At 35.5% G+C, this 25,078-nt stretch overlaps 1 protein-coding gene across 3 annotated transcripts in view; it reads left to right on the forward strand.

Annotated features, from left to right (window-relative positions):
* IFIH1 (interferon induced with helicase C domain 1) overlaps positions 1-25,078 on the forward strand; it is a 52,642-nt gene that overhangs the window by 22,030 nt on the left and 5,534 nt on the right. For 2 of the 3 annotated variants that reach the window (XM_004674602.2, XM_012729378.1), the window contains exons 4-12: positions 2,000-2,104; positions 8,292-8,512; positions 14,299-14,509; positions 15,369-15,577; positions 17,251-17,367; positions 17,653-17,776; positions 18,284-18,544; positions 19,177-19,436; positions 24,679-24,828. In XM_004674602.2, the coding sequence (XP_004674659.1) occupies positions 2,000-2,104; positions 8,292-8,512; positions 14,299-14,509; positions 15,369-15,577; positions 17,251-17,367; positions 17,653-17,776; positions 18,284-18,544; positions 19,177-19,436; positions 24,679-24,828 (1,658 nt within the window). The remainder of the gene's footprint in view (positions 1-1,999; positions 2,105-8,291; positions 8,513-14,298; positions 14,510-15,368; positions 15,578-17,250; positions 17,368-17,652; positions 17,777-18,283; positions 18,545-19,176; positions 19,437-24,678; positions 24,829-25,078) is intronic. The other variant, XM_012729382.1, reaches the window with a different exon arrangement.

The following is a 25,078-nucleotide window of genomic DNA, read 5'->3' on the forward strand; positions in this document are numbered from 1 at the left end:
TGCTCTTCTACTTGACAGTTCTATCCCACACTCGCCTCTGAGCTTCTAACAAGCCATACCTCTGGGAATTGCAAAGTGCCATATTTAAAATCTCTCAGTGAGATATACAGGTTTTCCCGTGTGATCATAAGGGATTCCTCAAATCTGAGTTTTAGAGCTAACCTACGACAACTGATAAGCACAGTATTTTCACATTAGCATATTTATGTTGTACTAATATCCTTAAACAGTATGTATGTCCATTGAGAATTTTTCTACAAATTTCTAATCAACTTCCTTTTAACTTTTAAGCAAGATGCCTTATATAATGGGTATGACAATAATTCCATTATATTTCCCCAGTAAATAGACTTATCCAACTTGGAATGGAGATGTAGTAGATGCCACAGATGCTCAATGGAAGACAAGTTGGCAATAAAAAGGAACATATTACTGATATAAACATGAACGAATCTTGAACATGTTATGCTAAGTAAAAGAAGCCAAGCATGAAGGTCACAAATCCCATGAGTTCATTTATATGACTTTCTGGAAAAGGCAAAAATGTGGGGACAGAAAACAAATCAGTGATTTCCAGGAGAAAGTAAGAGGGCATTGTCAACAGAAAAGCTTGAAAGGATTTTTGAGGTGATGGAAAAATCTCAACTGTGATGGTAATTACAAAATTTTATACATTTGTCAAATTCATCAAACTATTATAAAAAAGATTTTTATAATACTTAACTTTTACCTCACTAAAAACATTTGAGTAGTTCAAGAATAAAAAATACTTTATAGTTTTGAAAATTTTTAGGTTTTCTCTTTCCAAAGAAGTTTTATGGTTAATATATATATTTTTTTACCTATTTCTGTTTCCATCTCTATATGTATGACATTCAGATTAGTTTTAAATAGCTAAAAGCCCTTTAATGTCATTCATTCAGGGTTTTGGGGAGCTGAAGCATGAAATAATATGTATTTTGCAGTATTATAAATATTATGAAATGTTATGAATTATATGAAGAATATTATTAAGTGAAACTTCTCCCTGTGAGTTATAGCAACTACTTGGTTTTTATATCATTTTCCAATCATCAGCAATTGAGAAACAAGGCTGTAAGATTATTGTACCTAATATTACTTAAATCCTGTGAGGTAAATTGTACTAGCCCACAGTAAATAAATTAGGCTCATGCAACATCAAAGACAAATCTTACAAGTTCTTCCGATTCCAAAGCCAACAGTTTTAACCATTTTTCACTTATTTTTCCCAGCTCAGTAGTAGTTCCAATTCTTTTGGATAGATGCATAAGTTCTTAGAAACAAATAATAAAGAACTCTTCTCTTGAGGGAAAGGTTTTCAAAAGGATTTGATACCATAAATAGAAAATAAGGATTTATGAGTGAGGAATGCCCTTATCATTCATATTAGCCACTAAGCCTTTGATGGAGGTTTTCTTTAATATAGTAAAGGAAAAAAAAATATTTTCCAAACTCACAGAAGCTTCTAGTATAACTGCAATAGCAGACAATAATATTCTTTTTGAGCAAACTATTTTTGAATCTTCAAGTGATGTTTATCCCTGAACTGCTATTTTCATAACCAATTGACAGATCATATATTTCATTAATTCTTCATACTTCATTAATTAAAAATAATTCAGCAACTTCTATATAATAATTTTTATATAAGTGACATTAACAAGCCTAAATCTTCTCTCTGGGACAAAATTTACCCATGGGAGAAGACAAAAGTCCTAAATCCTAACACATTTGCATTAGCTCTCATATTATATGTGTGGGGTATATGTTTTTGATTCACTCCCCAGCAGCTGCTCATCTATAGCGGAGGTTTTAACTGTAGCTTGCCAGGAACTCTTACCTTTTATTCACAATTGCCTGGGTGTGCCTTCCCCACTTGCATTGAACTGTATGTACTGTGTGCTGTAGAGGTGTGCAGTTAAAATACGTTTATTCTCGGAAATATTTTTAAAATATTTAAAAATGTTTTCCTTTGCAGAATCAGACACAAGTTTGGCAGAAGGAAGTGTCAGCTGCTTAGATGAAAGTCTTGGACATAACAGCAACATGGGCAGTGATTCAGGCACCATGGGAAGTGAATCAGGTACTGCCTGACTGTTGTGTAAACCTTAAAAAGTGTGAAATAAGACGCCATATAGTGGAAAGCATGGGGGCTGTTCATACCCTCCCTAATGTATTTATGCAATTAAGGCAATTCTTTTCTACAGTTGAAATAGTTTTGGAACTTCGCCATCCACTTTCTGTAAAAGTACAACTTACCAAAGTCAAACGCTCTAATTTTGATCCAGTACATATCTTTTGGGTCTGGCATATGCCATATTCTGTAGAATCAAATCATCGATTCATTTGTATAATCTGCTCAATTAATTTGACTGTATTTAAATTTGACATCGAATTTGCTACATTCTTCCCCAAACCCTTTTTAAACTTTTTAAAGTTAAAATATGTTTAGGTCAAAATTTCATGCCCTTCATGAGTGTGACTGTAGATAACTACAGATAACAAGAGTCCTTTTTAAAATGAAAAACCAAAAATTATACATATAGTTAAGAGTTCCAATTTGTATAAATATCTCTGGCATAGGAGTAGAGTTTGCAAAATATTTTCATCACTAAATGAGAACTTTACTAGGTGTTTCCAAAATTGCTCTCCATATTGTTTGTATACCCCACCAACAGTGAGAGAGTGCCTCTTCCCACACGTCAGCAGTAATTCCTATCTCAGATTTCCTACTTTTTGTCAGATAGATCAATCCAAATAATTTCTTTCTGTTCTTTATATACATTTCCTTGATTACTGCTGAGCTAAAATGCTAACATATTTTAGGAATGGTTGATGAATCCTTGGATGTCTGTTATACCCCTTTGACATTTATCTGTATGTTTGAAATATTTCATAATTAAAAGTAGCAAATGACACACAAAATATTGTTCTGCCATGTGACCAGCTAAGTAGCTTTTAACTGACAAATTATGAAGCAATTACCTTACTCTTTATTTATTCTGTGATTGAGTTTTAGAAAAACCTTAGAAAACATCAGATTCTTCAATTTACCATGCAATGCCCAAAGAATAATAGAAACTGATATCAGCAACATACCTAGAGGGGCAAAATAGTTTACATAAAGGTGGTCATTAGTTGTGAAATGGTTTCAAGTTGGAGAATTATTACTCTTTTATTTAAATGTCTCTTTCTCTAATGGACAAGTTGATTTGAAGAAACCTAATTCATCAAATGTTGTCATAACTTTAATGTAAAGGGATAATGGATTATTCAATTTAGTATTTCATACATTCTTGCCCTGTGCTTATTTTTGAGGGATACATTCATTTTTCTGCGCTTGTTATATAATTGTTAACATTTGATAATTGACATGTCTAATAAATGCTGTTAATATTATAACTCAATATGTATTTTAACTAATATTTAACATTTTTATGGATTATTTTAAGCTTGTGGGTATTATCCTAGGTTTTGTTTGACTAAGTAAGGGCTTCTCAACAGTATTCATTCATTCACTAAATATTTAATGGTGTCCTGTGTGTGCAGGGTATTTGTTCTACTTAGAGCTGTGAGCAAATATAACTGTTTACTGATTTTTAGTCCTCAATGTAGCATGAAAGACGTGATAAATCTGAATGCAACCTGCTTTTAAAAAGCAAACACATTTTCGAAGGCAAATCCATCTGAAGATAAACACACTTTCAGAAGACATCCATTGAAATTCTAGATAGGCTAGTGCTTAAGAACAAATAATTATTTTGCATGTGGGTAGTGAAATTCTGAAATTTATAAAATTCTGAAATTCCTTTCTTTAGGTGCCTGATATAGACTGAAACAGAATTAAGACAAATAAAGCTTTGGAGAGATTGTGAATTGTTAAACACATATTGAATCTTTGAAAAACCATACAATATTTGGGGTTATATTTTAACCTTTGAGGTCTACATGAAAGCAATCTTATTCCACATGTTCTTTGTCCACTTTCAAAATCATACATGATGTATCACCAGAATCATGTACAAGACCCAGTAGCATGCCATGAGGTTCCCTTGTGCAAGCATTACACCATAGTAAAACATAATTAGTGGGACTTTGAAGTTTAAATATTCTAATTACACTATGGAAGGCTTTTTGTTTTTCTGTTTCTCATTCTCAGAGAGATACACTGCTTCTCACAAAGTGATGATATTTTTGGCAATTCTTATTGGCCCGATATGTAGAAAGTGTTTCCTTACTATTTCAAGGCAATACCTATTAATATTTGCCCAGCTGGAATGGTGTATTTTTCCGTGGTTACATAGTATAGGTAAAGGAATACTTTGTCGATTCAAACACATGCAGTGACAGACCTTTTCTCTCCAAGAATAACTCAGCTGTCAAAATCAATGTGAGAATGAAATTTGCCACATGGTGTAATTCCAATAAAATGTTATTATTTAAGCCCTATTTGATTTCATTTTTTGACCATTTTATGGTACAGTATAATTTTAAACTCTTCAATCAATGTTTGTTGTAGAAGGGCATAGTGTTATTCAAAGCCTGTGCATATTTTAAATACCATTTTCATTATTGCATTTAATTGATCTTGCTTTTCAAAGAGAGCCAAAAAGAAACAAACAACAAACAAATAAAAACCCAAACATTTTTCTATAAAGGAAATTGGCTTCTGGCTCACTGACACCAGCCCAGTTCTTTCCTTCTGGTGACAGAGAACAGAAAATCTTCTTTCATTGCTTATGTGGATAAATTCTTCCATCTCTATGTCAGAGGATGTGATAAGGCAAGAATCAGGCTGAATATTTAGCACTCACCCAGTTCTTTCTCTTTGGATGCTGTTCTCACAGTGATTCCAACTCTAAATTTTTCCATATTCCCTCCGTGCTTCTTTCTTAAACTTGGGGCTACCCATCAAAACCTTACTCTAAAATATGGAAAATTCAGAGCTACCAGTCTACTTAGCTCAATATTTGGGAAAAGCAAGGTAGTACCCTAGACTTTGAAGTTAACAAAGACAGGATTGTATTATTGGGAATGTATTATACATAATATGACTAGTTAAATAACAGTACAAATATCATGGTTTCAACCTTAGAGTTAAATTTTGATCATGATAGCACTTTTAACATCCAAACTCTTCTTAAATTATTAGTGTAACAAATGTAGTAACATGCATAAGTGATATTGATGTTCTAACTGACTGACTTAATTTTAGAATCCTGGGGAAGAAACTTAGAAATGGCTTTAAGTTTATCTTTTTAATGTTTTTATACAAGGATATAGTAGCAAGTATAAAAAACAAAAGCAGGGAATGGTGATTTTAAAAGAATACTGTGGTGCAGTGGGTTAAAGCACAGCACTAAGAAGCTAAAGTCACTTCAGCATGAGTTCAATCCCCACCCCGGAGGTGATCCATATGGTGTGGCAGACTTCTCCTGACCCACCCCCTGCACCCCTCAGCAGTGTACTTCATCAGTCGGCCTGTTCTGCTTCCCACTCTGTCTGTCTCTGGTGAATCCTATCACTGCCCCTGCACCTCTGGCCTGTACCCCAGTTCTGTATGCATACAAAAAAAAAGAATACATGCAACTATTTTGAAGGTAGCAGAACTTCATAATTTTTTAAAATTTATGCAAAAATGTACCTAGGGTAAAATTAGACAAAGAGAATTTGTTACTATCTTTTAACAAGTTTCCTAGACCATACAGTAATTTTTTTAAAATATGTTTTGATATTTCTTTCCTGATTTTTTTTTTTAGATTTATTTATTCATACAGAACTGGGGTACAGGCCAGAGATGTGGAGGGTGAGTGGATTCACCAGAGACAGGGTGGGGAGCAGAACAGGCAGATCAACAACGTACACTGCTGAGTGGCGCAGCGGGCGGGTCAGGAGAGGTCTGCCACGCCATGTGGATCTCCTCCGGGGCAGGCGGGGATCCAACTCATGCGGAAGTGGCTTAAGCTTCTTAGTGCAGTACTTTAACCCGCTGCGCCACCAGGGAGGGCCCCCAAACAGTAATTTAACAAAAGTAAGCTCATAGGTCTTGATGCTAAACTCAATTTAAAATGCATTTTCTTTTGCAAATATTCAGACATACTTGGAGAAATTAAGTGAGAAGTGCATATAATATAGGTGGAATATTAGGATTTTGACAATTGGTAAGAGTTAATTTAGCACAGAAGTAGTGGTATTCTTAAATGAATTGAACCTTATATAAATATAACTGAAGATGAACTATTATAATTGCAGCAGCCTTCATAACAAGCACAGAAAGAGACCTTGTAAATGTATATTTTAAATGTTGGTGATCTTGAATGTATTTTCTTGAAAATCATAATAGATGAATCAGCAGATGATCCAGTGATAACTTAAATGGGTTGCATCTGTGTTTACTCAGCCATACAGAAGGCAAATTTCCTGTCAAGTTAGTAGATGACTCTTGCTAAGTGGTATTTGGTGTGAATTTTCCTACCTGTCAGATAGTACTATCACAGCAGGCTAAAACCCAGTTAAATAGAGTCATTCAATTGCTGAAATGGAATCATCAGCAACTTTTTTTGAAGTTAATGGGAGTATGTTAGTTTAGTTTTATTGCAATCATTGATAAGAGAAAGAACACTTACCTCATGTGTAATGAAATACTGATAAGTACTGTCATTTCATTTTTCTTTTGATTACATAAAGCACAAGATGGGTTTTTAAATTGATATAATTTTTATTTTACTGCATTCCACATGATAAGTTGTGAGTTTTTAAATCTATTCCCCTTGGCTAATATAATATAGTCACTTCTAAACAAAATATATTTAAGCCAAGATAGAATGATTTTTAATGTTCATGAAATGAATGCAAGTTAATATTTGCTTTATCTATATTTGAAGCATAGACATCTATGTTAATTAAAATGTTATATTGTGATTTGACTTTAAGGAAAATATTAATTCCTAAATGTATATTTTATACATATATATTTTGTTAATGTATTCATATATAGATATTAATATTTATATATAAAATGAAGTGATAAAGATCACAAGTGAAGACTAAATGGCACAATAGAAAACTAAATTAGAAAAATGAAGTATCTGTGGTGAAAACAACAAAATTGATTTCCATTTTTCAGTGAAAATCTACCAATTAAAGGCTTGCATGGGAGATTTCCCCCAAAACTCTAAATATTGTTTCTGCTTAATCTTGTTACCATAAATATGGGTATTTGGTACCAGATAAAGTTTCTATATCTTTACTGATATAAAAAAACAGAGGCAGCTCCATTTTCAAGAATGTCTGCCTCTGTCCTATGCAGGCTTCTCTTTTAATACATTTTTCCCTTTCAAAAACTCCAGCACATGGAACTATGGTGATGGTTCACAGGTGCTGCCGTGCAGGAGCATTATGGGGCCTACACCTGAGAGGAGAAATCACATATTGTACAAAAATGAACAAGGATGTAAAACAATTAAAAACACTAATTCATAGCCCTCCCTGGTGGCGCAGCGGGTTGAAGCACAGCACTAAGAAGCTTAAGCCACTTCCACACGAGTTCAATTCCTGCCTGCCCTGGTGGTGACCACATGGCGCGGCAGACCTCTCCTGATCCACCCGCTGCGCCCCTCAGCAGTGTACTTTGTTGATCTGCCTGTTCTGCTCCCCACTCTGTCTCTGGTGAAGCCTCTCGCTGCCCCTGAGCCTCTGGCCTGTACCCCAGTCTGTATGCACAAATAAATCTTTAAAAGAAAAAAAACTAATTCATAATAATGATAAAAAGCTCAGCAGCAGTGGTTCCGCTTGCTTGTCTCTTTTTTTCTTTTCGCTAATGAACCTGTCCTTCTGAAGTACAAAAATGAAATAAGGGGAATACTGAACAAGAAGGTATGAAGATTTCTACTTTGTTTGTGGGCAGAAGGGCCAAGAGAAAAAAATGAGGCATAATGTCAACCAGAAAATACAAAGTTTGATTTGTGCCACAGCCCTTTTGTAAATTTCCCTTGGTTTTGCCAAATCTATGAGAAGAACACCCTTTCCAGGGCTCCATCCCGTTCATTCAGGCCTCATCACCCCCTGTCAGCCAAGTCAATGATAAAACAGGTAGGTCATCTCCCACAAATGCAAACAGACAGCTGGAACATAAAATAGAAAATGAATTGGTTTAGACCCCGCCTGAAAAGGAATTTAAAACACAATAGCCTTATATTCAATTTCAGGCTTCCTAGCTTTGGTTATTTCTTGCCTACTTCCTTATTTTTCTTTCTTTTAACTGCCTTCAGATGAAGAGAATGAGGTGGAAAGATCATCCCCTGAGCCAGAACTGCAACTCAGGTCTTACCAAATGGAAGTTGCTCAACCAGCTTTGGAAGGGAAGAATGTCATTGTATGCCTTCCTACAGGCAGTGGGAAAACCAGAGTAGCTGTTTACATTGCCAAGGACCACTTGGACAGAAAGAGAAAAGCTTCTGAACCTGGCAAAGTTATAGTTCTTGTCAACAAGGTATTGAGTGGGGAAAATAACATTGTTTATTTTGTGAAGCTTCTGTGCATTAATGTTTGTAACAATGCATCACACAAATTTAGTTTAGTTGGAAGTAATATCAACATAAGTAATTTAAAATTTTTGCTTCTTCATTTATATTTAGCATCTAAGTTAATAGCCTTTAAAATAGAATTTCCCCCTCAAATCAGAACTTAAATAGCTACAACTTATGTATACAGAGTGTATTTACTCAGATAGTCTTTAAGGTTGATGGATGCTAATTTAAGTTATCATTGCATTTGATCTGGAAATATCACTGGAATCTGGGATCAAATATTGCCTTTTACACTTTCTTTAACTAGTTAATCATTTAGTCAAAGCTGACAAATTCCCTTTATCCAGTGTGTGTGTGTGTGTGTGTGTGTGTGTGTGTGTGTGTATGTATGTGTATGATTTGGTTTGAAAATAAAGAGAAAATATTAATGGGCATTTGACTGATTTATATCAAATTTAGCAGATACATATTTTAAGTGTATATGTATACATACATAGTATATAATTAAAAATTTAATGCAATTGAGATTTCGTTAATAATTAATATCTTATGGTATTTGAAGACTATCTTCATAAATAGGTGTAAGTGTCCTTCAGTATAAAACAAAATCGAATTATTTGAGATTTATCCAGATAAATGGATTTATTAAATGATAAATTTGTAAATGAGGGAGTACTAACCTTAACCATTTAATGGAGTAAAATTGAGTATATTTTTCATCACCAGAAAGCCTCTTTCCTATTTCTCATTTAGTCCTTTACAGGAAATGTGGTAATAGACTATACAGTTCTTATATTTCTTGCATTTCTGTTATGCCAAAAATTTTAGTTGCAAGCTACTACTCAGTTCATACTAAAGAAATTCATTCAGGATACTTGATCTGAATGTTTTCTATCATGTATTCAAATATACTTTATATGTATCTACTATGTATGAGAACTTTTCCTATATACTTGAATGCCACTAATAGAACATCAATTTTTTTTGTTGTAATGGAGATGCATTAGAATGTCCATAACTTTTCATATATTCCTTGTATTAACATCTTTAAACTTCTAGAGTAAAAAGAATATAGGCTTGAATGTTTCCCCCATCTGTAGTTCGAACTTCAGACAAATATCATTTATTATGAATATATAAAATAGTCTATTATCTACAGTTCCATGGTAAACTAGTTGTTTTATATAAAGCCTAGGGATGACTCATTAAATATTAGTTCTTTCTCCTATTCCTCTTCCTCACCTTTCAAATTAATGAATTGGAATTCCTTAACCATTGAACAGTTTTAGGTGCCAGGTCCAAAAAAAAAAAAAAAAAAGTTAGCTAAATTCAAAGTCATGTAAACATCCCATGCAAGCATTTCCTAAAATTTAGCTTCATTATCTACCCTTGCAAAGGCTCTCTTTCCTTACCCGTTTCGCTGTTAGCTACATAAACTGCCTCTTCCAAAACATGTGGTTTCATAAACCTAGGAAGTAGTTTTCATTCTTCTGCTTTCTTCACTTTTCTTATTAAGCTACAATGTCATAGACTATTAGAGTTGAAAGAGACCTTCAAGATCCAGAAAAGTTTTTGTCCATTGCAGTGATTCTCTCACCGCTACTGAATAATTTTTAATATCAAAGAGATCCCTCTTCTAACAAGAGAGTTAGGTTCATTCTTTGAACGGACTCTTTCCAAAAACCATATTTGTATTCATCAAGATATTTTCTCTAGAATTTCACTCATTGGTAGCTCTTTCCTCCATGATTATAAAGAGTAAATCTTTTCTTGTCTATGACAGCACTTCACATAGAGAAGATAGTATTAGTCAACCCTTTGTTATTTTTCTGTTTGTTCCATGGAATAAATATTGTCAATTCCTTTAGCTGGTCTTTATAAGATGTGATTTCCAGACATTTCCTATTCCTGAGTGTTCTTACATTTTCCAGACACTTGTCTAGGAAACTCTTAAAACACAGTGCCTAGGATTGAACAAAATCTGATCTTATTAGTCTGATTGTAGAGAGGTGAGATGTCACCTTCAGCCCAAGACTGGGTTTGTCTTTATCATCAGAGCCAGCACCCACAAACTTCTCAAAGGGTGCAGTTTCTTTTCACTTGAAAGTCCATTAGGTTAGTACTCTTGAAGTTATTTTTGTGTAGACCATTTCAAGTTACACATTTTGTTATAAGTGTAATGTACCTTCCTTTTTATAATAACTCCTCTTAATGTCATAGTCTTGTCATAAATCTTTCATCCTTTTGCATCTCAATGATTGCCATGATTCCACAATTTACAGCCATGTAAAAGTGTTAAATTAGCCATCATAACTATTCATATCCAGTGCATTGTACTGTGGGCACTCAAGGACAGAAAACTAACTCCTGACCTGTTTCCCCTGAGAATTATGGAACAACTCTCTATTAGCTTTGCCATCTATGTCATCATTACTATATTAGTCTATTTCTTTAAATTCAAAGTAATTTCAGCTCTACTTCTTTTTGATTGAGTCAGAAAATCTCTAGTCTAGTCAACATGACCTGAATTCTATGTTTATCCCAATAACGAGATATTGTAACCCTTAATCTAGAAAAAAAAATTCTATTCCCTAACACCATTTGCTTCCATCTCCCTTCCTTCATCCTTTCCAAAGTTATAGCCTTCAAATGCAGGAAAAATGAAAACACCACCTGTGTTCCCAGACTTTCTATTTCCTATCTAGGGCTTCAACATCACAAGAGATAAATCCCAGGTTCCTTCAGATGCTGTAATGCAGCCCCATATGATTCAGCAGAAGTGGGTAGCAGTTGGGTTTGATTAGTCTTGGCAGGCACTCTGTCACATCTCAGGAAAAGGCTCCAAGAGGACCACACACTCCCAATTAGCCATGTCAGACTTGCATCTGGCTCTCTCTGTGTCCTTCAAAAGGACGTCAACACCACGCAGAGCGAGTGTCAGCATTCCCAACACCTGTTACCTCCTGCAACAACTTGTTTTTGTTCTGTGAAGAAGAAGATGCTACTTCTTAAGAAGGTCTTGACTTACCCTTTATGGGCACCTCAGGTGACTGTCCCTTTATGGGCACCTCAGGTGACTGTCACTCTATGGTAGAGCTTTTCTTAAATCATTCAGGAACATGAGGGTTTTTAAAGAAAAACGTAGATCCCATCCTCAGAGAATGTGCAGTCCAGAAAATGAGTGATGTGTACTCATAATCTAAAAGTCCATACTTTATTTTATTTTATCTCACTAATGTCACACAGCTTGTCTTTGAGATGTCATAACTACCCCCATTTTACCCACCAGTAAACTGAGACTGAGTCTTTAACTGGCCTGCCGGGGATTATCCAGACAATAAGCAGCTGAACTGATTCTTGAATCTTTTTCTCCTGAAGTCGACTGGCCTCTTTCCACCATATTCTACCGTTAGAGTAGAAAGATATATGAAACATCAGAAAGTTTTCAGAGTACTAGCAGTGTGTCAATCTCTATTTCATTTAACTTTATTTTTTTTTAAGATTTATTCATTTATGCACACAGATCTGGGGGACAAATTAGAGGCTCAGGGGTGGTGAGAGGACTCACCAGAGATAGAGTGGGCAGCAGAACAGGACGACTGACTAAGTACACTGCTGAGGGGAGCAATGGGTGGGTCAGGAGACGTCTGCCACGCCATGTATTTCACCTCCCTGGCCAGAGATCGAACTCATGCTGAAGTGGCTTTAGCTTCTTAGTGCTGTGCTTTAACCCACTGCACCACCAGAGAGGGCCCTCATTTAACATTTACAATTCTCTCACAGGTTGACATTGTTCTCATTTTATTGATATGGAAATTAAGAGAATTGAGATGATCAGGTAACTTGTCCAAAATCACACAATAAGCAAGTAGCCCCAGCAGCCATTTTCAGATCTGACTTTTTTTCTTCTGGATCATGCTCTCTTTCCACTAAATTGAACTTCCATTCTCTTCCTCAAAATTTTTCTTTTTGACTTCTTTCTCAGATTATTTTCTTTGTCTCGTATAAGTGAACTGAAAAGGATAATTCCAGGAAAGTGAAGGAGAGAAGAGCTATGGTTATCAAATTTTAAAGACTTAATATCACATTGGAAGTTCCATAAAAAGTGCGGTTTCAAGACTCTGTTCATAGAAATAGACTCATTAGTTTTGGGGTGGAATCCAAAAGTCTGTTTTCCAAGCCCCTCAAATAATTTTGTGGCAGATAGACTAGAGATTTCACTGAAAAAATTATAATATAAAACCAGTGTTGTTCCTAAACTGTTTTCCTGTCATAGGGGTCACCTTTTCACTTATTTTTCATTTTTCACCTCAAGTGAAAAGATGAATAATATATGACCCGCAGATTATTGCAAAGGTAGCCACTGATTACATTTCAGGCTACTCCATCATGAGGAATACACTGTGTACTCTTTGATGCTTAACTTTGAAACTCTTCCTGCCAGTTTTCCACCTGCCACATTGTGTGTAGCTGGGCTTCCATTGTGTAAATTCCCCTAGTATATGAGAAAGTTCAGTGATTCTGTATGACTGGTAATATGTAGCACTGCCTGGTCAATTCAGTCACCTTTCCAGATACTGATAACAAAGTTTCAGGGGGGTTAGAGTGGGGGAGGAGGTTGATTTTTGTTTTCCTAACAAGAAGCAAAACCTTTATTAACATTTGAACAGATTTATCTATTACTGAAAATGCTAATTTGTGAACCTAATCTGAGGCAGATGGCTATGATGCAGACACGTACATCTGAGTACTTTACAGCCACACCTCTGACAGATTAGGTGCATTTTGTAGTTAGGAAGAACAGTCATTTGTCATTTCCAGCTGCCTACCTGAAAGATGAGATGCATTCATCAGGAGTGAGGCCTCTTTTAGTCTCAGCCTCAGTGAAGTCACTCTTCCAGCACCAGTGATAGTCTTACTAGTGGCCAGCACCTTCATGAAGAGCTTCCTATTGACCTGTAAGCAAATTGGGAAACTACTATGGATTAATCACTTCAAGTCAACACAGCACACCTAAATGCCAACATACTGGATAATGCCAGTAATCTCAGAAAAAGTTTTCACATCTTTAGCTAAGTTCTTGCTCAGCCACTAAAGTTATTCTAGCACTCATTCCTTCACCACATATCCCTTGTCCTAGGCCATCTTTATCATGTCATTTGTGGTTCTCTGCTCACTCCTATCCTTTCGGCATGGTACCCCGGCCCAGTCCTAAAACAAATAACAGGAGTAGATCATTGTATGATACAACTCAAAAGGGTCCTGGGAAGCTAAACTGAAAATACTATCATATTAATAGTGCTTTACCACCCTGTCCTTACTCTGAAAATTCAAAATCTATTTCTTATCCAGTGTTAATTTTAATTGATCTCTTCACTCATCCAGTACTTACATGATTAAAATTCTTTCTAAACCCTTTCTTTCAGTCAATTGTTTCTTCTTTGCAGACACTTGGTAGATATTTCTATGGGAGAACAATTACATTGTGTTGTATGAATTTGTTTGTTTTGATTTAACATGGTCAATGTTGAAATATCTCTGTGACCCAGATAAAGTGTCAGCAGTTATTAGGCATTTAATAAATGTTTATTGACAACTGAATGATGGCTAGGTTGTTATGCTTAATTAACTGGTAATGTAAAGGCCTCTGTTAATGATTGGTACAGGGAAGGCTTTTGGTCAATAATCTGTTAGCTTTAACCATGCTCTCTCCCTCTTTTTTTCTTTTTAAATCTTGTTATTTCTAAAGGTTCCATTAGTTGAACAGCTCTTCCGCAAAGAGTTTAATCCATTTTTGAAGAAATGGTACATTATAAAGCGAATAAGTGGTGATACTCAATTGAAAATATCATTTCCGGAAGTTGTCAAATTAGGTGATGTTATTATTAGTACAGCCCAAATTCTGGAAAACTCACTTGTAAACTCAGAAAAAGGAGAAGATGCTGGTGTCCTGTTGTCAGGTTGGTTGAAGTATTCATTTTTGAAAATAAGAATAAGTAATAATATTAGTAATAGTAACAGAGGTTGTATTAATAAACCAATGTTTTAAATATTGATTTTCTTAAATATTTATGTATTTATGAATACAAGAATTGAGGTACAAGCCAGAGGTGTGCGGGGTGAGAAGATTCACGGGGATCAAACACTTGCTGTGGTGGCTTTGGAAGCTTCACAGTGCTGTGCTTTAACCTGATGTGACACCAGGGAGGGCCCTTAAGTCTTGATTTTAAGAGGATTAACTCAGGTTAGATTGTCTTGCATTGCTTAAATTTTATCAAATTGCTCTGTTTCCTTAAAAAGATAATTTGATACATTTTTTAATTCAAGCACTTTACTTAAGAATACATTACTATATCAAGTACTCATATTTACTTTTGTCTAGATATTGACAAGCTCTTTTATATACTAGTGGAGTTATTAGATTTACTTTCTTCTCTGCAGAGAGAAAAATGCAAATAAAAGGTATAATGTTTATAGTATAGTAATGTTTATAGCAATACCATTTAAAAATTACTTTTATTAAAGAACTAAAATTAATCTTGAGAATTCCTGAAAATAAATCAGGGTTTGAATTAGAAAATGCGCCTATTAAATGGGCATAAAATTTAATGGGGGGGTCACTGCATGATTGATATAGATATACTAAGGTGACTAGTAAAGTTACATTTCTTGCTTAAGAAGTCAAAAAGGGCTATGCCAGTATTCTGACCATGGAAAGATGGCCCAGTGGCAGCTCAATCAACTAACTTAAAGGAATATTTTTTTTACCAGTGTGTCTTGATGGTCTAGATAAATGAACAGTTTAAATTTTCTTTTAAGACTTTTCCCTTATTATCATTGATGAATGCCACCACACCAACAAAGAAGCAGTCTATAATAACATCATGAGGCGCTATTTGGAACAGAAATTGAAAAATCATAAGCTTGGAAAACCAATGTTTCCCCTGCCTCAGATACTGGGACTAACAGCCTCGCCTGGTGTTGGAGAAGCCAAGAAGCAAGCCAAAGCTGAGGAGCACATTTTAAAAGTAAGTCATTAACTTCATAGACTACAGCAATGACAGAAACCCAAAGCTGAAGTGAATGGTAGTGCTTCTTGGGCTTTCAATATATGTTTAGGTGAACATGTCATGAAGTATTCCACAACCATCAGTAAAATGAAATCTTTTTCCTTTATTTAAAGTAAATATGCTCAATCTTCTACAAAACAGTAACAAGCCTTAGTAAATACATTAATAAATATCTATGATATGGAACAATATCCTCAAAGTAATGCAGTGTCGATATATAATGCAAAATTGTGGCAAATGAAATACCATCTTTTTTTTTAAAAAAAAAAAAAGATTTATTTATTTACGCTTACCGAACTGGGGGACAGGCCACTCACCAGAGACAGAGTGGGGAGCAGAACAGACAGATTGACAAAGTACACTGCTGAGGGTAGCAGCGGGCAGGTCAGAAGAGGTCTGCCACACCATATGGGTCAGCTCCCTGGCGGGGGATGGAACTTGTGCTGCAGTGGCTTCAGAGAGCTTCATAATGTGGTGCTTTAAACCGTTGTGTCACCAGGGAGAGTCTGAAATACCATCTTTTAATATCTACACCTATCATTAAACTCAATGATCTATTTGATATATAAATATGCTTGAAAATTAAGTTCAAACTGCAAATTTTTTGTTGCTCTGCATGATTCTTAGGTTCTAGATACTTCCAATTAAAGTAAATATTGCAGCTATGAGGCTAGTTAAACATATTTTACTTGCTAACTACCTCAAAGTAGCAACATCACATACCACTTTTGATCACAAGTTTTAAATGAATCCACAGTGACCCAAAATGTGTACTGTCCACAAAACAATTTGTCATTTGAGTGCCCTACTTTAAGTGGAATTCAGTGAAAATCATGTAGTGTAAACAGAGGCAAAGTTATTTGTTCAAAAATATAATTTACTGTTACTGAGATGAATTAATTTCAGTATAGCTCTGGGGTCATGGGCTTGAGGTACAGGTCTTCATGTTGCTTTGGCCTACTTAAAGAAGGGGACGGTAAATATGACTCGGGATGTCAAAAGCCCTTTTAAATACCCCATACTATATGATCCTCTCAGAACTATTCTCTGCTGAATTCTGAAAGTTGTTATGTTCTTCTCATGCCCGATTTCCTGTTGGAAAATAGCATTTTTTTTTAAAGATTTATTTATTTGTGCATACAGAACTGGGGTACAGGCCAGAGGCTCAGGGGTGGCGAGAGGCTTCACCAGAGACAGAGTGGGAAGCAGAACAGGCAGATCGATGAAGTACACTGCTGAGGGGAGCAGTGGGCAGGTCAGGAGAGGTCTGCCACGCCATGTGGTCACCTCCAGGGCAGGCGGGAATCGAACTCATGCTGAGCGGCTTTAGATTCTCAGTGCTGTGCTTTAACCCGCTGCGCCACCAGGGAGGGCCCCGGAAAATAGCATTTTAAAACTGAAAATAAATACATTTCTTTTCTAGAACTATCCCACCAACTTAACTGTAAAAATTTTTTTAAACTCAGGACAAATTTATTGGTTATTGGCTTATCAGATCCACAATAAAAATACAGTAAAATGTTACAATTAGCAGGTAATGCTACCTGTGTTGCGTATAAAAAAGAATAATACACTGAACAGTTTAAATGGGAAAATATTATTTGAATCTTGACAAAATGTATCTTTTTCAGATATGTGCCAATCTTGATGCATTTACCATTAAAACTGTGAAGGAAAATATTGTTCAACTCAAAGACCAAATAAAGGAACCATGCAAAAAGCTTGCAATTGCAGATGACCCTAGAGAAGTATGTGCTTAAAATCTTGTATTTATTTGGTGATACCACATTCAGTTGAAAGATATAAAGAATAGTTTATACCTACTACTCTAACAATATTATTTTAAAAGTAAAGCTAAATGTACACATGAAACTCAGAAACGAACTTGTTGCTTTGTCTAGACAAAAATAAATTTAAAAGAATCATTCAAAAAAATTCAGCATCAAGTTTATTTATTCTGTTGAAAATCATTTTAATAGTGCTCTTTCTTGAACAATCAAGACATGTGAGAATAAATGTATATTTCTTTTTAGGATCCATTTAAAGACAAGATTTTAGAAATAATGACAGAAATTCAGACTTTTTGCCAAATGAATCCAATGTCAGATTTTGGAACTCAACATTATGAACAATGGGCCATTCAAATGGAAAAAAAAGGTAACTTGTATTTGACCTAACAGCTTGTCCCACATTTATGCCAAAATTCCACTGACAATGTCACGTAGACCCAAGAAAACAGAAAAATGAAATGTTAAATGGAGTTTCTATGTTCTGAGTAGAATAAGTATAAACAAGTGCTTATTCCTTACCTAGGAAAAGGCACACTATTTCATCTATATTTTTTCCTTTATTTCCAAAATCTTTCACATATTGTACATTTAAAATATGAAGGTAAATATTAACAGTTCTGTCTCCAAATGCAAGCACCTCTATGTTGTTCATGTGGTTCTTCTGAGTCAGCATAGCTCAGCAATGTACTTTGCTGATGCTAATAAAACACTCACTTCCTTTTAGAGCTCATGACACATTTTGAATCTTCCTTTGCCTATTACAAAAAAAGGGGAAAGCCTGTTTTGGAGTCAATATCTGAACATGTAAAAGACCTCAGCACACTTTGAGGGGAGTGTTCTACAGTCATTTCACTATACTTATATTTTTCCACAGCTGCAAAGGAAGAAAATCGCAAAGACCGTGTTTGTGCAGAACATTTGAGGAAGTACAATGAGGCCCTACAGATTAATGACACGATCCGCATGATTGATGCATATAATCACCTTCACACTTTCTATACTGATGAGAAAAAAAAGAAGTTTGCGGTCCTACATGAGTCGGATGAGGACAGTCACAGTGATAACGACGGACTTGATCAAAATATACTTATGAAACTGTATGACACAGATAAATTTCTTTTAAAATTATTTTTTGGTAAGAATCAACATAACATTTATCACATTTTCTCCTATATATATTTTTTCAACCCCAATCCACTTCTATTGAAGCGATTTTCTAAAGTCTCTCTCAAGATATCTTGAAAGAAGAAATCCCACTCACATTGGGGTTATTGTTTTTTAAATTTTTTTTATGCACACTGAACTGGGGTACAGGCCAGAGGGGCAGGGGCAGTGAAAAGATTCACCATAGTCAGAGTGGGAAGCAGATCAGGCAGATCGATAAAATACACTGCTGCAGGGAGCAGCAGGTGAGACAGGAGAGGTCTGCTGTGCCATGTGGGTCACTTCTCGGGCGGAGATTGAATTGACACCCAAGCCAGCCAGCTTTGCAGTGCTGGGCTTTAACCCACTGTGCCACCAGGGAGGGCCTACATTGGGGTTATTTTTAATGTGACCAGTTTAGCCATCAGTTGTATGATCACAATCCTTTGTTATTATTAAATGACTGTAATCTCTTAATTGATTTATCTCTTAATTGAGAGCCTGATGATTAGATATTACACAAGATTAACAGTAGTTCAATTATATCTCATTGCCTTGTTTCATGAAATAGTCCTGTATAATTATTCACATTAGTTGCTAATTTAAGCTAATTATTTCTTAAAGACAACAAAGAGAGTTTGAAAAAGTTGGCTCAAAAACCAGAATATGAAAATGAAAAGCTGATCAAATTAAGAAACACTATAATGGAACAATATACAAGGACTGAAGGATCAGCACGAGGAATAATTTTCACAAAAACCCGACAAAGTGCATTTGCACTTTCCCAGTGGATTTCTGAAAATGAAAAATTTGCTCAAGTAGGAGTCAAAGCCCACCATTTGATTGGAGCTGGACACAGCAGTGAGTTTAAGCCTATGACGCAGGTATATATTTCCTTTTGTATTTATTTTCTTATGTTGTTATTACCCTTCCCAATTTAATTGTATATTTTTTTCATCAATTCTCTTACCATTCACAAATAATTTCACAAAATGAGAGTTATTCTGGAAACAAAATGCATCTAATCTGTGTATTTGGTAGGCTAAAAAATGTCCAAAGAATCCTTTTTTTTTCTATGTACTCAAAGGATCTCTTTAAATTTCATTTCCTTTACAAAAATGATTGACATTTAAATTTAATAACAAAATAGAAAAATGATTACATTTTCAGATTAAATGAAACAGTCAAATTCTAATGAAAATATGTATATTAAAATTTGAACTACATAAAATGTGTTTTTGCATGGGATGAGAACTGTGTAGGAGCTTGAAAAAAATCAGATATTGATAGGTAAGACATTTGGAACTATGAACCATTTTCCTTTCCTTTTTAAATTTTTGTTTTGTTTTGTTTTCATTTCACTGCATTAGTTATTGTGTACACAGTAGAAACATCTGGGGAAAGAAGTGTAGACATTAATGCATGGGTTAAATAAACAATGATGAATTTTTAGAATTATAATGTTCTTCTTTATGTTATATTGACTCTGAGGTTTGTGGTATGAAGAGACATTTCTATACTGTAATTGCCATATCATTCAGAACAATAGAACAAATTAACTCTGCTTTAGTATTTGCTAGGAAAAACTGTTAATTGAATTATCCAATGTAACTCTCAATATTCACACTCTATATATGTACTCATTTTGAAGTTCATGCCTCTAAAATTTATGCCAGAGTTAGTATTGCTTTTCTTATAAACAAAGGATTTGGCCTCCTCCTTGGCATTGAAAGCTTGAGTATGTAATATGTTTCCCTAACAGGAAACTTGCACGCCAAATTAAAGTTCCCCTCTCAAAGCCCCGGTATTGTTTTTGATTTTTAATTTTTTTTCTTTATTGAGGTAAAATTGGTTTATAGCATTATATTGATTTAGGGGAACATATCACAGCTCCATAGATCTATGTTACCTCACCACCCGCAATATCAAAGCACTCATGGTCCTTTATCCCAGACCATTGTTGCCCCCTCCCCACTTTGTTACAACTCCCACCTTCCCTTCCCTTCAAGTAGCCTTTATTCTGCAGTCATATTTTTAGGGTTTGTTTTGGTTTAGTTTTATCATTTCCTTTGCAGCCCCATCCTCTTTATTCTACATATGAGTGAAATCATGCAATATTTGTTTTTGTCTTCTGACAATTTCATTTAGTATATATAATCTCCTCTAGTTCCATTATATTGTCAAAAAATGGGAAAAGTTCTTAATTTTTTTAAAGATTTATTTATTTATGCATATAGAACTGGGGTACAGGCCAGAGGTGCAGGGGCAGCAAGAGGATTCACCAGAGACAGAGTGGGGAGCAGAAGAGGCAGATGGACAAAGTACACTGCTGAGGGAAGCAGCGGGCAGATCAGGAGAGGTCTGCTGCACCATGTGGGTCACCTACAGGGCAGGGATTGAACTCAGCACAAATGGCTTTAGCTTCTTAGTGCTGTGCTTTAACCTGCTGCGCCACCATGGAGGTCTCGAGTTCTTATTTTTTTTTACAGCTCAGTAGTATTCCATTGTGCATATCTGGCACATCTTCTTAATCCACTGGTCTGTTAATGGACATTTAGTTTGTTTCCATAACTTGGTTATCATCAATAGTGCTGCAATGAACATTAAGATTATATGTGTGTATGTGTGTCAAATATATCTACACTCCTTTGAATAAACAATTTTGTATTCTTCAGGTAGAAACATAAAAAATTGTTAGGTCATATAATAGATCTATTTTTAACAGTTTATAGAACCTCCATAATTTTTTTTTCATGGGGGCTGGACCAGCCTATATTCCCTTCTACAGTGTACCAGCCTTACTTTCTTACCTAACACTTGCCAGTGTTTGTTGTTTCTATTATATGGGCTAGTCTCACTGGAATGAGGTAGCAGCTCATTATGCTTTTGAATTGCATTTTCCTGATCATAAATGATGTTAAACCTTTTTTCATGTGCTATTGTACACTTGCATATCTTTTTTGAAGAAGTGCCTACTTAGCTATTCCACCCATTTTTTGATTGGGTTGTTTTTTTTGTTAAAGTGTATGAGTTTTTTTTCTAGATCTTGGATATTAGTTCCTTGTCTGTTGTATAATGTTCAAATATTTCATCTCAGATTCAGTGGAATGTCTTTTTGTTTTAGTGATAGTTTATTTTGCTGTAAACAAGGGTTTAAGCTTGATGTGATTCCATTTATTTATTTTTGCTTTTGTTTTTCTTACTGTTTGATTTGAGTCCCAACTTTAAATCCAAGTCTTTAATCCATTTTGAATTTGTGTGTGTGTGTGTATGTGTGTGTGTGTAGTGGGGGAGGGGGGTTGGGGGGTGTATGGAGTGAGAGAATGCTTCAGTTTCATCTTCTTCATATGACTGTCCAGTTTTACCAGCAACGATTTGTTGAAGAGACTTTACTTTCTCTAATATTGAATATATACTCTTCTTTGTTGTAGATCAACTGTCCATATAAATGTGGGTTTATTTCTGGGCTAGACTGTTTTCCAGTCACTTTATTTGAAACTTTCTTTATCTCTGGTGCTCAGATGGGTCTTCTGGAGACAACAGAGTTGAGTTTTATTTTTAGATCCAACCACCCATTCTGTTCCTTTTGATAGGTGCGTTCAGTCTACTTACACTGAGAGTGATTATTGATACATGGGTCCCTTCTACTACCATTTTGTCTTTAGTTTCTGTCTCTATTTATTCTTATTTAATTTTTATGGATTTTCTTCACTTTGATTTAGAGAGGAGTGCTTCTTTGAGCATTTCATGTAGGGGAAATCTCCTGTTTGCAAACTCCTTCGGGTTTGTTTGTGTGGGAAGACTTTATGTGCTATAATCATCTTTTTTATTTTCTTTCAAGAGTTATTGACTTTATCTCTCCTTCAATCTAGCTATGAGTATGTGGAGGAGGCGAGCCCAAGATTTTCACTCTGCCACCACCTTCGCACAGCTCCTGTGTTAATCCTTACAAGTAATATATCCAAAATCTTTCACTTTTGATCCTGTTTTTAACTTTCTATTATTAACTTGGGTTATATGTGACCACAGCTGTTCTTTAAGGAGGGGTGGAGTACAAATGGAAAGTATATTTTCAGGTTATTTTTTTTTTGTTCCTTATCCATTTAAATCTTGAGGACAGCATACCAAAATATAAAACAGAACCCCTTCCATACTCCTCAAAGCCTCACTTTATAAATTGAGATAACTGACTCAACGGGAGTTAGGCGTCTAGTTGTGATTTCAGGGTTTAGCATTTGTTTGAAATTTTCACTATTCAAATTGTAACGTTGAATCCAGGCATAGACATGTCCAAAGACATGTATGGTTTTTTTTTTTTTTAAGTGGACATAAGAAGGCAAAAATTACAAGAAATGATTAGAAAGGATGAGAGAATTTTTTTTAATTTATTTATTTATTCGTATAGAACTGGGGTACAGGCCAGTTGCAGAGGGTGAGAGGATTCACCAGAGACAGATGGGGTACAGAACAGACAGATTGACGAAGTACACTGCTGAGGGGAGCAGCGGGCGGGTCAGGAGAGGTCAGCCTCGCCATGTGGATCTCCTCCAGGGCAGGCGGGAATCGAATTCATGCGGAAGTGGTTTAAGCTTCTTTGTGCTTTAACCCGCTGCGCCACTAGGGAGGGCCAGGATGAGAGAATTTTGCAGGACTCCTCAGGACAAAGTAAAATATATGGTCTCTGAGAATAAGGGAAAAGGTTAACAAAACAGTCATTGCTGCTTCACGTACAGGGCCAGAAGGTAAAGCCCATTCACCAAAGGCTGACTAGATTGACAGTTTTGATGACCATGATTATGTGCATAAGTCAGTCCTGGCCAGGTTAGTGTGGGATTATGCTCACCTATATCTCCCTTACAGTGGTTATCAGAGTGCATACTTAATTCCTTAAGTTAACTTTCAGAAGTTCAGATATCATTATTTATATAATTAAATAATGTTTTTAAAATTAATTAAATAATATATATTTCGCACCATATTCATTTTTGTACAATGCTTCCTCATCTCAGGTGTAGTCTCCACAGAATTCCCACCCTCAGGTCTCCTGTGTATCATCACTGTAGTCCCTTGTGCTCTTCCCGCCCCTGTTTTGATCCCTCTTCCTTCCCTCCAGAATATCTCTGATTCATAGTTGCTTGCTGTTAAATTTGGGTTTTTATTTACTATTTTTTTTTTCTGATCCCTTACTTGGTTCCGCTATATTCCACTCATAAGTGATACCATCTACTTTGTTCTTTTTCCTTATGGCATATTTCTCTAGCATGAGCCCTTTCAGCCATCCATGTTGCTGCAAATGGCATGAGTTTATCTTTTTTTGAGTGCTGAGTAGCATTCCACTGAAAAATATGGGAAACTTCACAACTTTGCGTGTCAACCTTTGGCTAAGGTCCTGTTAGTCTTCTCTTTGTCATTCCACTTTTAGTATATGTGCTGCCGAAGAGAGCACTAGATTTATGTTTTTAGTAACTTACTCTTTCCTTTTTATTTATGTCATCCTTGGACAGATAACATATTTACCTCAGTCAAAATTGAAAAGCTACAGGGTGTTCCACTGTCCTCCAGACTTCTAGGTCTTCACCCTGGCAGTTGCCAATGTTTTCAACTTCTCACATATCTTTGAGGAATATTCCATACATGTATTGCTTGAATGATTCTTAATGTATCCAAATGCAATATACGGTATATATTTTCTCTGTGACTCAAAACTCAGTCTTTCAAGTGTCACTGCATCTTTTCTCGGAGTTTCTCAAAGACTCTGAAGTTAATGACGTGAAAAGCAAAACCCCTTCTGCTTCTCATTGCCTATCTGCTTCTAACTGAAAATGCCTCTTCCTTTCTTCCTCCCAAGTTGTCCATCAATTCATTTCCTTGGCATAAATGATGGTCTTTCCACCTCCAGACTGGAGGAGGGAAATATTTTTGTTATTGTGTAGTAATCCCAGATTGGAAATCAAATGTTGTCTCACCATCATGTCTTTGTTCAATGCCAAAAACAGATGGCAGTGAATCCATGTATGATCTCATCCTTTGATTTACACTGACCAGTTGTAATTTATTATTTCTTCTAATTAGAAAATTTAATGTGTTTAGCATCACACAATTTAATTTATTAAAATGTTTCTGCAGAATGAACAAAAAGAAGTCATTAGTAAATTTCGCATAGGAAAAATAAATCTGCTTATCGCTACCACAGTAGCAGAAGAAGGTCTGGATATCAAGGAATGTAATATTGTTATCCGGTATGGCCTCGTCACCAACGAAATTGCCATGGTCCAGGTACATTCACATACCTTTGATATATTAGTTCTTGCTTCAGGATTCTTAGAAATTATTCTCTTTTGGTAAAAATGGCATAAAGCTTTTTTTTCAGTTAAAAAATGTTTTCCTGGGCCCTCCCTGGTGGCGCAGCGGGTCAAAGCACTGCACTGAGAATCTAAAGCCACTTCCGCATGAGTTCGATACCCGCCTGCCCCGGAGGTGACCACATGGTGTGGCAGACCTCTCCTGACCCACCCGCTGCTCCCCT

The sequence above is a fragment of the Condylura cristata genome, unplaced genomic scaffold (genome assembly GCF_000260355.1).
Source record: "Condylura cristata isolate star-nosed mole 26May11 unplaced genomic scaffold, ConCri1.0 scaffold00002, whole genome shotgun sequence".
NCBI classification, from domain to species: domain Eukaryota; kingdom Metazoa; phylum Chordata; class Mammalia; order Eulipotyphla; family Talpidae; genus Condylura; species Condylura cristata.